Below are 15,109 nucleotides of genomic sequence, written 5' to 3' on the forward strand. Positions count from 1 at the left end.
CTGTTTCAAAAATAGAAGAATGATCAAAGGGAGCAGGTTTGCTTTAGCAAAAGAAGGATATAATTATTTGTTTAACACATAACTGTTCTAATAGCAGGAAAAGTAAAAACATTCGTAATGCATGATCTACAGCAGGTCATCAAAATTGACCTGAAAGTTTGTTTTGAGAAATGGTCTGGACTCTTGGCAGAAGTTTTTCAGTGTACAGAGTGTTCCATATGTTGTGTAATAAATGTTACCAAAAAAGAAAGTTTGGTTTAAATTTGACCCTACTGAAAATAATTCCCAATGTTAATGTATACTAGAATTAGTCCAGTCCATCAACTCTGATATAAGTTTGATAGTATTTATTGTCTGTGGTCTACTGCATCCCTGGGAATGACGCGGTCTCTTCGGGATTATCCCGTGACATCTACTCACTATGAACAGTTTGTGCTGGATGCTATACAGCATAACCCTCACACTAGTACATGAGCCATTGCACAGGAAACAAATATCAGCCGGTATCCGTAATGCGGTTACTGCATATGCAGCGGTTTCACCCATACAATCTGCATTTTCACTTACACCAGGAGCTCCATGTTTGTGATTTCAAAGCCTGGGTGTTATGTTATCAATGGATCCTACAGCATGTGGACATTGATCCTGCCTTTTTAGTGACAATCTTATTTACGGACGAAGAGCGATTCCAGAACAGTGGAACAATTTTTTCAGGTACAGTGGAGCATGAATAATATGGTGTATCATGTTTGAACATCTCATTGGTTCCCATTTGTTTGAGCTTCCTTTGATGGGAGAACGCTATCTGCTGTTTCTCCAAGATGAACTGCCACCATTCTTGGAACATGTGCCCTCCTTTGACCCCTGCAGGATGTGGTTTCAACATGATGGATCTCCACTGCATGCGGTGGTGGTCATCTGGAACTATCTCCATGCAAGGTATCCCAGTAAATGGATAGGAAGGTCCCTTGACCCGGCAGATCACCCTATTTTATGCCCCTGCTTTTTTCTGTGGGACCATGTGAAGCAACTAGTAAATTTACAGGAGCCAACAATCCTGGTCGCCTTAAACAGTTCAACACTGAGGCATGCCGATCCGTTATGCCAGAGATATTGTAATGTGCCATGATGGTCCTTACAACTTGTGCAGCTCTGTATTGACCACCGAGGATGTCAGTTTGAGCAGATGCTGTGTTAAATGAAGTAGGTAACTCTTTATTTCTAGCATCCATCTCCTTCTTAATCTCTTTTATAATACAGTTGGTCTTTTCCTTCCTTACCACCTTTAAGGTACATACGGTACCTGCTTTTACACTCTTCAACAATTACATTAAAGCCATCCCACTGTCTGTTTAAATTTAAAACCATTTTCCATTGATTGTAAGTTGTTTTTAAAAACTCCCCTATACCTCTCTTATCACCCATATGGTAATGCATAATAGTTCTACTTTTACAAACTTTCTATTATAGCTGTATATGTCACAGAGTTTCCTTCTTTCTTCATGCCAGTCTGCACCAAGACTAAAACCACAGTAGTGGTTGGTGATTACTCAAAGTACTTAAAACTTCTATGATGGAATGGATTAAAATTGTTTGTTAGGTTGGTTGATATCACTATAGAATATAAAGGAATACTTGTCACATATAAAATACTTGGCAATAGCTGAATTACTTTAGAAAGGAATACTGAGCATGAATACTCTCTGCATTTCAGTCAGAGAGTAGGTGATATATATGGTACATAGGAATGTAAATCATTAGAAATTTACCTACTTTTATGTTCATTGAAGCTATTTAAAGGAGTATGTAGCACAAATATATTTGTATAAAGTTAAGCCAACTATGTTCTCTATAATAGTTGATAAGCTCTGACAGTTACTTACCTGTGTAATATTAACCATGTAATTTGATAGGTTATTTCATTCTTAACTATAACTGAGAAATGAGCTCACTTCAGTGAGTTTTCATTACAGTCAAAATTGGCATTCTAGAGGCCACCTGGCTGGGACACTGTCTTGGGAGGCCAAGATTCTTAATTAGCTGTAGGTGTATATGTCACACAGTTTTTTCTTCCTTTTATTGATGGTTTGTACCATCAGTAAAATTACAGTGAAAGTTGTTGATTACACAAAATATATAAAACTACTGTGATAGAATGGATTAACTGATAGACTGTACTAATTATAGTATAAGTTACATTATATTTAACATTGGGAATTATTTGTAGTAGAGACAACTTTACATCCCCACAACAAGTTTTGTAAGTGCAATAATATTATTTTCAACTTAAAATTGTGGAATATAAGCAAGCAAACTTATCCCTGAACCAAAGTGGAAACTTCAGAGTTTTCTTCACTCAGTTAGGATATTTCAATAGCAATAAATATACAATTTTGTGAAATGCTAACATATATTGGTGCCTCAGTTAGTAATATTTATTCAAAATTGTGTACATTTCAGTACATATTCAGTTTTATAGATAATTTACTATGCATTGTTGGAAATACCTAACCCTCAGTAGGAAGTTACAGTCTGGATCCTAAAATGTTCCTGACTCAAGAGGAGTTACAGTACCGTATTCTAAAGTTTGTTTCTGCTTGAAACCATTCTGTTTTTCCATATTGTGCCTTATATAAGTTGATATATTCTGTCTCAACTAAGGGTTCTGTGAAAAGTTATACCAGTTGTTATTTCTGATCTGAATAATTGTTTAAATAAGTTTTTCATGTTCATGAAGTTATGCTGAAGTTTCCACATTGCTTATATGATAATAATCCTGTATCATTCATCACACATTCTTTGTTAAATAAGATTCCTCATTCCCCCTTACTACTTACCAGACCCATATTGTCACTCTAATCCTCATTATCAACTGAAGCATTCATAAATATCAAAATTGTATAGAGAGATTTTACTGATTAAACTCTTTGACGGAAATTGCCTCCAACAGATATTTCAAATTTCAAATACTAAACAATTTATTCATCCTCATTCCACATGCATAGCAAGATTTTCTATGTTTTCCAAATTTGAAACTATGATAGAATTTATAATGCCAATGTGGACAATTGGATTCTTCCACATTCAAATGAGTAAGAATGAAAGGAGTAGGCAAAAACGGAAGTTATATTTATCTATTATATTTATTTCATGAATAACTTCAAAATACTCGCTAGTAGTGTTTATGAAGAGATTGAGATAGTACGGTACGTAGGCTTGTTAGTCCCTAGGATCTACTAAAGTACTGACTTAGTAAATCTCATTAATGTTTTGCCTACTGTTTAAGTATAGAATAAAAGTAAGAATAATGAATAGTAGTGGTAATTCAAAATCAGGTGAGTACTTCATTCACACAGATGACATCTCATATTATCAATAAATTTTGAAGTTTTAAAGCTTTTGAATTATATCACTGAAATGGACTAAAATAATTAATATCCTTAACTTCTAAATGTAGCCTTATTTATACATAGCTGAAGGTATTGAAAACATTCTGATGCATGTCCAGTTACAATCATTTTGATATCAACTTTAATTAGCTTTATGGGTCACTGCGAAATAGCTTCTTCCATATGGTTTGACCATTTATATAACTGTGGTCCATAAAGATGATCGTTCAGACTTGGCAGCAGGTCTTCAGATGACTTGGAACTTAGAGATATTTATGGTGTTTGAACAGTAGCCTGATGGTATTTCTTGATGATCAACTTGTTTTCTCTGGAATAGCAGACTCTACTCATTATTTGACTTGAGTAATCATGTTGATGTAAATAATAACAGGTATGAAGATTAACTAATTAGGAAACGTAGGTAAGCCTAATATCAAATTAAATTTTCAGTTACTCAGTTTGTGGCAATGAATCAATTGATGATGAAAATCTGAGTAAAAATATGGGTCACAGATATATTTTCTACAATACACAAATAACACATGCTGTAAAGACATTAGATTTTCCTTCTTTATGTTTGGAATACTTCTGCCTTCACAATCATAATGAAAACTAAACTGAATGGTTATTCAGATGAATAGATGCTGGTCAATAAGTCCACAACTTTATTCATTTTAGCAGTGCATGTTACACATATATTGGCTTACCATGAACTTTCAACAGAGCTATGGCTGATTCACGGACTCCAACTGTATTTCTTGCCACACATTGATAGCGGCCGTCGTCACCCTGCCTCACATCTTGAATTGCGAGATTTCCACCATCCACCAGCCTAATCCTAGTTTGAAATACAATAATTAAAACAGGGAATACTTCTATATAGCTCTTAGCTCACAGAAAAGAAAATATCCATGTATTTTTTTCCTTATCATCACTTCAATGAATAGGACAAGAATATTAGTCTAATTGCTTAATCAAATGATAAATTTGTTTAAAGAGTTTTACCTTAACTTCTTGTATATTCAGGAATGGAAAATGTTAATCATCAGAGATTTAGAATGACCGTCACAAAGTATTATGCATTTTTAGCAAGAAAATAGTTAGTTTCAGTGTAAAGTATTTAAAGTCTGTAAGAGATTTTCACAGTTCTTTCTTGAGGAACATAATCTCCCACTTATATGGTTGTATCAGTATAGTTCTTATCTTGTCACATGTGGAAAATAAAACTGTGCTACAGTATTTTAAATGTCAGATGAATTGGAACCGATCTGTTCACTGATAGGCTGGAGTAATTTGTGACAGAAAAGAATCATCAGAAGTGAAAACTCATTTCCATGAAATAGAGTGGGTATTCCAGAGCATTTCTGAATACTGAGCAATTCAAGCTTATACGCATACAGAAACTGAATAAATTCTTTTGCTTTCTCTACACATCACATAAAAATGAACAAGAAAATAAATATGTCAAGTGAAATCCACTGTGAATTTCAAATACATTCTTGCATGAACTGTGTAATGAGAGAAGAATAAACACTCCTTGTTATAAACCAGCTCTACTTAAGTTCTAATTGACTTCCAGGAAGGTGGGTTTATTCATGTCCTTTGAATCTGTAGTTATACATCCTTATTTCTGACAGTCTAGTTCAGTTTCAGCTGCATTTTGAAGAGAGTGCAGTTCTATATTTGGAAATGGAGCTTTTATTTGGGTTTTAGACCACCTGTTTGGTGCTGAAGATCAGTATTTCCTTTTCCCTTATTTAGGACTTTTTACTGGCAGATAGCTTCTGTGAAAGAAACATAAGCCCATTCAATTATGAATTGTGATGCAGTGTGAAACCGTTCAATCTTTTGTTTAGTCCAGCTACTGATTATACCAACAGTGGATCTAGATTACTGTCCCAATCTGAATCTGATAATCCAGTGATTTACTTGTCTAGAAATGAGAGAGTATTTCTGCCAGCCTGTGTTGATTCCTGCAGTATAAATTGATTGCAATTATCTTATTAGATACAATATGTCTGCATCCAATTCCACACACATATTACAGGTACTGTTTATTATTAGTAGTTCAGGCCTGACAAAGGTAACAAACAGTGAACTTGGGACTGCATAATGTGAAGATAATTACTTTCAGTACTTTTAAAATGATCCAAGGACATAACAAATTAGGTGGATCTCCTACTTTCATATTACAGAAACACCTGTTATCAGTGGAAAGAATGAGGAATGTTAACCTCAGCTAGTTCAGACTATTGTACACCTTTGTCTCAATTTTCCCCCTTGTTAGATTTATTCGTGTCTGTTGCAATATTCTAATTTTCAATTAGACATCTCACAATACTCTTCAGTAAATATTGTATTATTCATTCTTGCAAACAAACACTATTATTAGTCTTTTTCAGTAACGTAGTTAAGAAGTATATATTATCATACAAATTACAGTACTAACACAAGCATCCCAAGGCTCTTGTCTTATTACTTAAATTTTACTCTTCAGTGTATCCTCCAATCTTTCCATGGCATTCATGTCCGGCTCCTTGGCTAAATGGTTAGCGTGCTGGCCATTGGTAACAGGGGCGCCGGGTCGATTCCCGGCAGGGTCGGGAATTTTAACCATCATTGGTTAATTTCTATGACATGGGGGCTGGGTGTATGTGTTGTCTTCACCATCATTTCATCCTCATCACGACACGCAGGCCGCCTACGGGAGTCAAATCGAAAGATCTGCACCTGGCGAGCCGAACACGTCCTTTGACACTCCCGGCACTAAAAGCCATATGCCATTTCCTTTCATGGCATTAATCCACATTTCCAGTAGTCTATCTTGTTCAACTTCCTGAGAGCGAGCTTTACATTGGCTTGGTAAAACAACACCACTTCTGTTTTCTAGATATGCATTTGTCTTCTGCTGAATGTTAGGGGAAGTTGACCATAATGACTGCAGTACACATTTGAAATGATTGTCAAATTTTTAAGAAGCAACAAATGCTTTTTGAAATACTACTTAAAATGAATATAATTTCTTTTCTTGAATACCCCATTTAAGTACTTGCTTTGATAGTCTGAAAGCTTGTCTCGAGTATCAAATCAAAATGACATTGTTGTAGACAATCCATTTTCAACTTTCCATTTTTATTTAGTTTCTCTGATAGTTCATGTGAGACTCAAAATCATTATGAAAAGGACAAGATGTTCAATAAAACGTACTTAAAGTCTCTGCTAATACCCAGATCTTTGTGATCTACTTTTTGAAAGTTGAATTTTGGAATCTACTACAGAACTACAATTCACCAGGTGCTCTCTCTCTCTCTCTCTCTCTCTCCCCAAACATTTCATGTATATTTAAATTTCTTCCTTTGATTGGAAATAAGATATTATGTCATAAATATAACTTTTGTTATTCTATATTTCAAAATCAATAAAAACACAAAGCTTCTTCTGTGTAATGGAACTTAACTGAGAGGGAGCCTATTTCAACATATTATATTCAAAACTGTATGTCTGCATATGTTATTCTCAAACATAATCATTTCAAAAATGCTCAGAAATTTTTCAAACAACTCAATAGACTCACAATCTCTGAATTGTCATTGCTACTCTCTAAACTTTTTTTTAACCAATAAAGCTTTTAACTTGCAGATAAAATTAAAGTATAATGCACATACATTATTCATCAGTGTCCAGATCCTTGGCTGAAGGGTCAGCTTTGTAGCCTATGGTTCAGAGCATCCCCAGTTCATTTCCTGGTTGGGATGGGGATTTTAACTGCATCCAGTTAATTCATCTTGCTTAGGAGCTGGGTGTTGCTCAATACACATCTCTTTATATACACTCAACACAACACACTACACTACAAACTACCACAGAAACACGCTATAATGTACATTTCTCCACATATAGTTGCCCTGGGAAGGACGTTCAGCCATGAAACAAGGTCAATTCCATACGTGTGATATAGTTTGCCCCCATGACTCTGCCAAAGTGTGGAAAAAGCAGGGAAATGAAGATAGATTATTCATTAGTAAATTACTGTATAGCTCACAGTGCTTTTCTGAAGAAAAATCAACAGATATCTAAACAGATTTTCTCAGAGACATCTAATGATTCATGATCTCTCAGTGAACTTATCTATGATACATATTTCTCAACAATTAAAATTTTTGACAAATAGTTGTTCTAGTTATTTGTTAAGTTCCTCATAATTCATATTTTTGGTTAGATGCATAATCATGTCAAATTTTTTTCTTGCACCAAATTATTATTTTGCTGAAAGAGAAGCAACATATTTTGCTGCTGACATTGTAGTCACTATACCATCTGATAAATTTTCTCTCTGGATCTGAATTTTGGGCTTGGAAGTCTTCATTTTTCCAACAGGTATTACTTTCAAGTTTGATACACATGGTGCAGTTATTAACCCTATGATATATTCCTCATGATTATAGTGCTAGTTTGTAAACATGGAGCATGGGCTAGCTGCCTGAAAGCTACTTCACATTCAGTTGTCCTCTGAAATTTTACATTGCCTTTCAATAGATGATGTAGGGCAGTGGAGCAGTAATTGTTGAAGCATTTGTATAAGAAGGGAGAAGGAAGTTACCATTCCGGGAAATGTTTTTACTTAACTTGATGAATTTCGCCTTGGAATTTCAGTGACAGCTTTACTCTTCTTGAGTGATTTTATAATTTGATTGTATTCAACAACATATCCCAAATATTCAAAACGTTTTTGAAAAATGAACATTTATATGGATGCAAGTGTAAGCCTAATTTTCGTAACTGATTGAGACAGATAATCAAATTTACTTAACACTCCTCTTTTGTAGCTCCATGTACAATGTCGTCGAAGTATTTTCCTTTTTTTCTTTTTTGTACGTCCCTGACGTTTTGGTCAATTATTCTGTTGAATTCCGAAGGTGTAGTTTTTGCCAAATGAAAGTCAGTTCATCCTGTGTGTTGCTCAATGTGTTGTTATTGTTTGAATTTCACTTGATTGTTCGTTGACAGGAACATGTAGATAAGCTTTATAGAGAACCAGTCGGCAAAAATAATTGGAATTGTGTAGACTGTTCAGTATTTCATAGATTTTCAGGATCGGGTAGTGTGCATCTATGAGGCGTTCATTTACGCCGGCTTTATAATTGACGCACAGTCTCACTCCTCCGTCCGCGTTTGGTAGACCAACAAGCGGGGGTTGTCAGTAGCTTGTTTCTGTCTTCGCAATAATTCCATTTTCTTTAAGGCTGTGGTTCCTTTTCGACCCGGCTGAAAAGTGCATAATGAATCTCCCTCTATCGATGACAAATTGGTTTCGCATTTTCTCGAAGTCTAAAAGTGAACTTGAAATTTGGAATTTTTATTCTCTTCGAATATATCTGAATATGTTGAAAAAATGTAATCGATGCTGTAAATTGAACGAGTTGAAGCAGCTGTTAATTGTTTTTATTCATCAAGTTCATTCAAGTTGATTTTCACTCGACCCAAAACTGCATCGTAGTCTTTAGAGCAATGTAAGCTCAGATGTCATCAAGTGTTGATTGATCTTTATAGCTGACGGTGATTCTATTTCTTTTTTCGTCTAGAACAAACATATTCTGAGTGTACGATCGGAATCCTATGACTGAAGGTTGTAATGCAGCATTGAATTTAAGCTTGGCAAACTGGTCACGAGGCAAAAATGTGTACGCTGAAAATGGGTGAAATTCGATCATTTCTGGTTTTACTTCGAAAATGCCGTCTTCGTGAACGGCTACATCGTCGTGAATTGGTAGATTTTGTTTCAGTTTTGATTTCTCGTTAAGTAACGATCGAAGGCATACTTAGATAATATGACCATTTTATAGCGTTCTGAGCACCAGAGATTCGATTTTTCTGTTCTGCAATCCTTTGCTATATGGTTATTTCTACCACACATTAAGCATAGAACGTCGACGCCCAGTTCACCGTAATCGATCTTTGATATTCCCCTTTGGTCGAGATTGATTTCGAGTTCGAGAGGGACTATATTGAGGTCGATAGTGGTTCCTTCTTCGATAACGGTTCTTCATCGGATTATAGTGTACCTTGTTAATATCCGGGAACGATGTATGTATCATTGTTTTCGTTTTCGGATCCAGTTTTTAGGAGTTGATTTTTGAAATTTCTATGGCCTTGGGTACAATTTTTGCAAAATATCCCGATACAGATTGTAACGAATGTTCTCTTGTTGTGTTATCCCGAATCCTGCGAAAGAATTATGCTCGGATGAAAATATCTGCAGTCCTTGCCTTGCACTAGCTATCTGAGCTGAAATTGCAATCACCAAAAACTGTTCCTTCTGTCACAACATAATTGGGGATTGTTTGTTGCCCGGTCTGGTTTTTTGACAAAAAAATGATGTTGAGCACAAGTAAGTTATGTTCTTTCCTGATGCAAGATGTTTTCCTAAAATAGTCATAAGTTCATTGTGTGTTTGTTCTTTTAGTGATTTTGGTGCTGAAACAGCTACCAACACATTGAAATACTTAGCGCCAATTGATGTTAGAAGTAATTTGGCATAATATTCTTTATTATTATTTATGCCTTTCATATCAAGGTAATGTTTAAAACCAAAGGATTACGAAGTGATTCTTTACAGGGATGAACATTTTCGAAACTAAGAGAAAGTGCCATATTTACAGGTTCTACCGGAGAAATTCCAAATATTGTTTGCTCAGGAACACTTCTTTATTGCTGATCCAATATTTTTTCAAGTTTTGTTTGTTGAAATTGCATAAATTTGTGGAATTGTTTGGTGTCCATCGCAATTACGGTATGTGCGTTGGTTGTGTTGAACGATGAGTTGAAATTTAATAAAATATTAGATGTTTGGCTAGAGTTGGTGAATGTTGAGACTGTTTACTAGATGGTACGCATTAGATTTTGTAATTTTCAGTCTTTGAAGTTGTAATCACCGAACTCGATTTGAAGGTTAGATCACTAACCGCACTTATTCCTTCTTGTTCCTTTCTCTTCTTTTCACGCTCGGCGATTGTTTTTTCTACTCATGGTGGACTATATACTGCTTTTATCCTCGTTGCCAATTTGTTATGTCGTAATGAAATTATCCTTAGGGGCCTATTTCATAAATTACTGTTTAGAGACCCGTTTGCTGTAGACAAAAATGTTTATTCGAACTAACATAGATTACAACAGACTCATAAAATCATACATTCATACCATCACAGGTAGAAGAAAGTAGTAATTGCGTTCAAAGATAGCGTTACTGGTTACATGTTTACCACAGCAAGTTATCCTAAACAGCTTTAGATTGGTAATACACTTCAAAAATGTTTAGGGTTATCTTCAGAGATATATTCCAAATCTTCACGAAGGAAGTCTTCCGTGTGTAATGTTGTCAATCTTCACTATGTGAGCCTTCAAAACAACTAGTTTCCTGAATAAAACTTGATCCTGCAGTTCCAGCATGCTATTAGCAAGAAAGAAAAAAGAACAACTCTTCTAGTTTGTAGCAGCTTAGATTATGTTACACCATTTTTTTATAGTATGTGAATGTTAATCTTAAGCTACTTATCACTGACTTCAAGAAGGCTATGATTTGAGGCAGGCTTACTGGTATGATATATCTTATGATGAGAGAAATAGTCTACATTTCGATTGCAGTGGTGGTTTGTGACATACTCTGGAAGGGCTGTGCTGCCATCTCTTCCCCCCTCCCCAATCGGTCCATTTTTCACTGACCAGCACCACGATATTTTTTTAGCTAAAATATAACAATATCTATATATATAAAACTAGCAAGATACCCGTGCTTCGCTACGGTATTATAATGAAATTTATAATTGAATGCTTATTGTTTTAGATATATAATCCGCCGAAATTCGCGATCTGACTCGTTTTCTGAGAGAATCCGCCAAAATTCGCGATCCGACTCGTTTTCTAATATATTACGGCAAGTTTCCTCCCATTTTTCAATCTTTCTTTCCAGCAAACGATTTCGTACTTCCCGGGATAGGTCCAGGTATTCCACCCGGTCAATTGGGTCCCTAAATCTTTGCCATCTTTTCCTATAAGCATTTTTAATATGGATCAAATCCTTCAGGAGATCCGGCGTGGTGTCGTCTTGGGTGCCTTGGCGGTACTGAACCCGCGTCCGGACTGCATTCTTAGTCATTACCCGTCCAGGACCCTTTTCCAGCGCGGTCCGCACATTTCACGACCGTCCAGATTATTATTATTATTATTATTATTATTATTATTATTATTATTATTATTATTATTATTATTATTAATGTTCTGGACCCCACAGAAAGATGCAAGACCGCTACTTGGCGGTAAATTACATCTGCTGCCATTGTCATTGTTGAGAATGTGACCAGCCCCATTGTCGCGCGTAGGCAATACGAATGACATACTTCCGTGCATTATTAACCTTATTATAGAGGTGAGGAATTGGACGGTCAATCTCATTCCTATCGTTTATTTCAAATGTGTTTAGATTTTTATTTATATGCCAGGAGAATCTACTGTAATCTAAGAACGTTCTCCGAAGGAAAAGATGGCTCTTGAAAACGAACACAGGAAAGATTAAAAATGATCGGTTTATGATCAGAATAAGTACATCGAAAATCTACAGCCTGTTTTCAGTCTTTCGACAGGGTCAGGAATGGAATGAGTAAAGCCCCCCATCTAGCGGCGACAATAGGAATTGTGCCGGCTGCCGAAACCTGTCGCACTCCTCTGGGGCAATGATTAATGAATGACAAATGAAATGAAATTATATTGGACAGTGCTGCTGGAATGAATGATGACTGGGAAAACCGGAGTATCCGGAGGAAAACCTGTCCCGCCTCCGTGTTGTCCAGCACGAATGTCACATGGAGAGACCGGGATTTGAACCACGGAACCCAGCTGTGAGAGGCCGGCGCGCTGCCGCCTGAGCAACGGAGGCTCCTTATAAATACATTATGAACTGTAAAATCAATTGGTCTCGCCTCCTTTTACACCCCACTGCCGTTAAGTTTATTTACCCCCACCCCCAAAAAACTAAATGAAGGCGTGTTTCTCTATGTTTAAAGGAGATTCCAAACACCAATGTTCACGTCTATTATCTTCAGTTTTGAGATAAAAATAATTCACTTTTTTCACTTTCACACTCCTCCCCCCCCCCCTATGAGAATTATCTGGCAAAAAAAAAAACTTTACCGGGCGAGTTGGCCGTGCGCGTAGAGGCGTGCGGCTGTGAGCTTGCATCCGGGAGATCGTGGATTCGAGCCCCACTGTCGGCAGCCCTGAAGATGGTTTTCCGTGGTTTCCCATTTTCACACCAGGCAAATGCTGGGGCTGTACCTTAATTAAGGCCACGGCCGCTTCCTTCCAACTTCCAGGTCTTTCCTATCCAATCGTCGCCATAAGACCTATCTGTGTCGGTGCGACGTAAAGCAACTAGCAACAACAAAAAAATAAAACCTTGTTTCTTTAATAGTAAAGGATCTTCTAAATACCAATTATCATGACTAACTTCTTCAGTTTTTGATTTGTGTGTCCTCATGAAAGGAATTCAACTCCTTTTCACTCCCGCCCCCAAGATGATTCTCCCCAAAACGGGTTTTTCTTTGTTTTTAAAGGAAATCCAAATACAAATTTTCACGTCTGTAGGCCCCAAAACTTTAGTTTTTATTAGATGTAAGTATTCTCATACAATTAAGTCAATTAATTTTTCAATTCTTTCACCTCCCTCCCCCCATTTGTGGGATTTTCCGAGAATACGTGTTCCTTTACTTTTAAAGCAGATTCCAAATATCAAATTTTACGTCTGTAACATCTTCATTTTTGAGATAACAGTAGCCTAATTAAAAGAATTCAACACAGTTTTCAGTCACTTTTACAACCCCCACCACCACCACCACTACCACCCAAGTGGTATTTCTGAAAACTAAAAATACACGTTTCTTTACTTTTAACAGAGATGAAAGATACCATTTTTCACTTCTGTAACATGTTAAGTTTTTGAGATATACTGTATAAATTCTCAATTTAAAATTTCTCCCCCTTTTTAGTTCCTCTTAAGAGGAGTTTCCAAAAACAAATCACCTGTTTCTTTACATTTACAGGAGATTCCAAATACCACATTTTACGTCTCTAACATTCTACGTTTCTCAGATATTCTCTAGATATAGTCTTTAGAAAAATTCACCCCAATTTGTCACTCCTGTTTAACCGCCATTAATTGGTTTCCAAAAACAAAAATATACGTATTTCTTTACTTTTAAAGGAGATCCTATATACAAATTTTCAGTTCTGTAATATCTTCAGTTTCTGAGATATATGTATCCTCATTAAAGGCATTCAACCCATTTTTCACCCTTTACACCCCTCCTATTGGGATTTTAAAAAAGGGTTCCTTTATTTTTAAAGAAGATTCTAAATATCAATTTTTACATGTGCAAACTTTTAAAGTTTTAAGATATAGATACACTCATTTTGAAAATCCACCCACTTTTCACCCCCCCCCCCCAACAATTTGGATTTTTCAGAAGCATAAAAATGTTTCTTTATTTTTAAAGGAGATCCCAAATACCAATTTTCAGGTTTGTAATATATTCAGTTTCTGATATTTACGTATCCTCATTAAAGGCATTCAACTCCTTTTTCAGACCTCTTATTGGGATTTTCCGAAAACAAAAAAATACATGTTTCTTTATTTTCAAAGGAGATTCTAATTCCAATTTTTACATCTGTAAACTTTTAAAGTTTTAAGATGTAGATACACTCATTTTAAAAATTAACCCCGCTTTTCACCCCCCATTATTTGGATTTTCCAAAAACGAAAAAATTATGTTTCTTTATTTTTAAAGTAGATCCCAAATACGAATTTACAGGCCTGTAATATCTTCAGATTCTAAAATATAAGTAGCCTCATTAAAGGCATTCAACACATTTTTACCCTTTTCCACCTTTCCTATTGGGATTTTCCGTAAACAAAAAAAATACGTGTTTTTTATTTTTAAAAGAGATTCTAAATACCAATTTTTACATCTATAAACTTTAAAAGTTTTGAGATATTGATACACTCATTTTAAAAATTCACCCCCCCCCATTAACTGGATTTTCCAAAAACAGAAAAATATGTATTTCTTTATTTTTAAAGGAGATCCCATACACAAATTTTCACTTCTGTAATATCTTCCGTTTCTGAGATATAAGTATCCTCATTAAAGGTATTCAATCCATTATTCACCCTTTACACCCCTCCTATTGGGATTTACAGAAAGAAAAATAAACGTGTTCCTTTATTTTTAAAGAAGATTCTAAATACTGTATCAATTTTTACATGTGCAAACTTTTAAAGTTTTGAGATATAGATACGCTCATTTTAAAAATCCACCCCCTTTTCACGCCCCTATTAATTGGATTTTCCGAAAACGAAAAAAATTGGTGTTTCTTTATTTTTAAAGGAGATCCCAAACACCAATTTTCAGTTCTGTAATATCTTCATTTTCTGAGATACAGTATAAGTATCCTCATTAAAGGCATTCAACCCATTTTTCACCCCTCCTATTGGGAGTTTCCAAAAATAAACATACTTTTTTTAAAATGAAGATTCTAAATACCAATTTTTACATCTGTAAACTTTCAAATTTTTGAGATATATATACACTCATTTTAAAATTTCACCCCCCTTTTCACCCCCTTAGCGACGGAATATCCAAAAAATCCTCTCTTAGCGAGCACCTACATCT

The 15,109-nt window shown here is 35.5% G+C and overlaps 1 protein-coding gene across 1 annotated transcript in view; it reads right to left on the bottom strand.

Annotated features, from left to right (window-relative positions):
* LOC136863684 (roundabout homolog 2-like) overlaps positions 1-15,109 on the bottom strand; it is a 231,455-nt gene that overhangs the window by 189,260 nt on the left and 27,086 nt on the right. The window contains exon 3 of the mRNA XM_068226035.1: positions 4,097-4,227. Coding sequence (XP_068082136.1) covers positions 4,097-4,227 — 131 coding nt within the window. The remainder of the gene's footprint in view (positions 1-4,096; positions 4,228-15,109) is intronic.

The sequence above is a fragment of the Anabrus simplex genome, chromosome 2, assembly GCF_040414725.1.
Source record: "Anabrus simplex isolate iqAnaSimp1 chromosome 2, ASM4041472v1, whole genome shotgun sequence".
In the NCBI taxonomy this organism is placed as follows: Eukaryota; Metazoa; Arthropoda; class Insecta; order Orthoptera; family Tettigoniidae; genus Anabrus; species Anabrus simplex.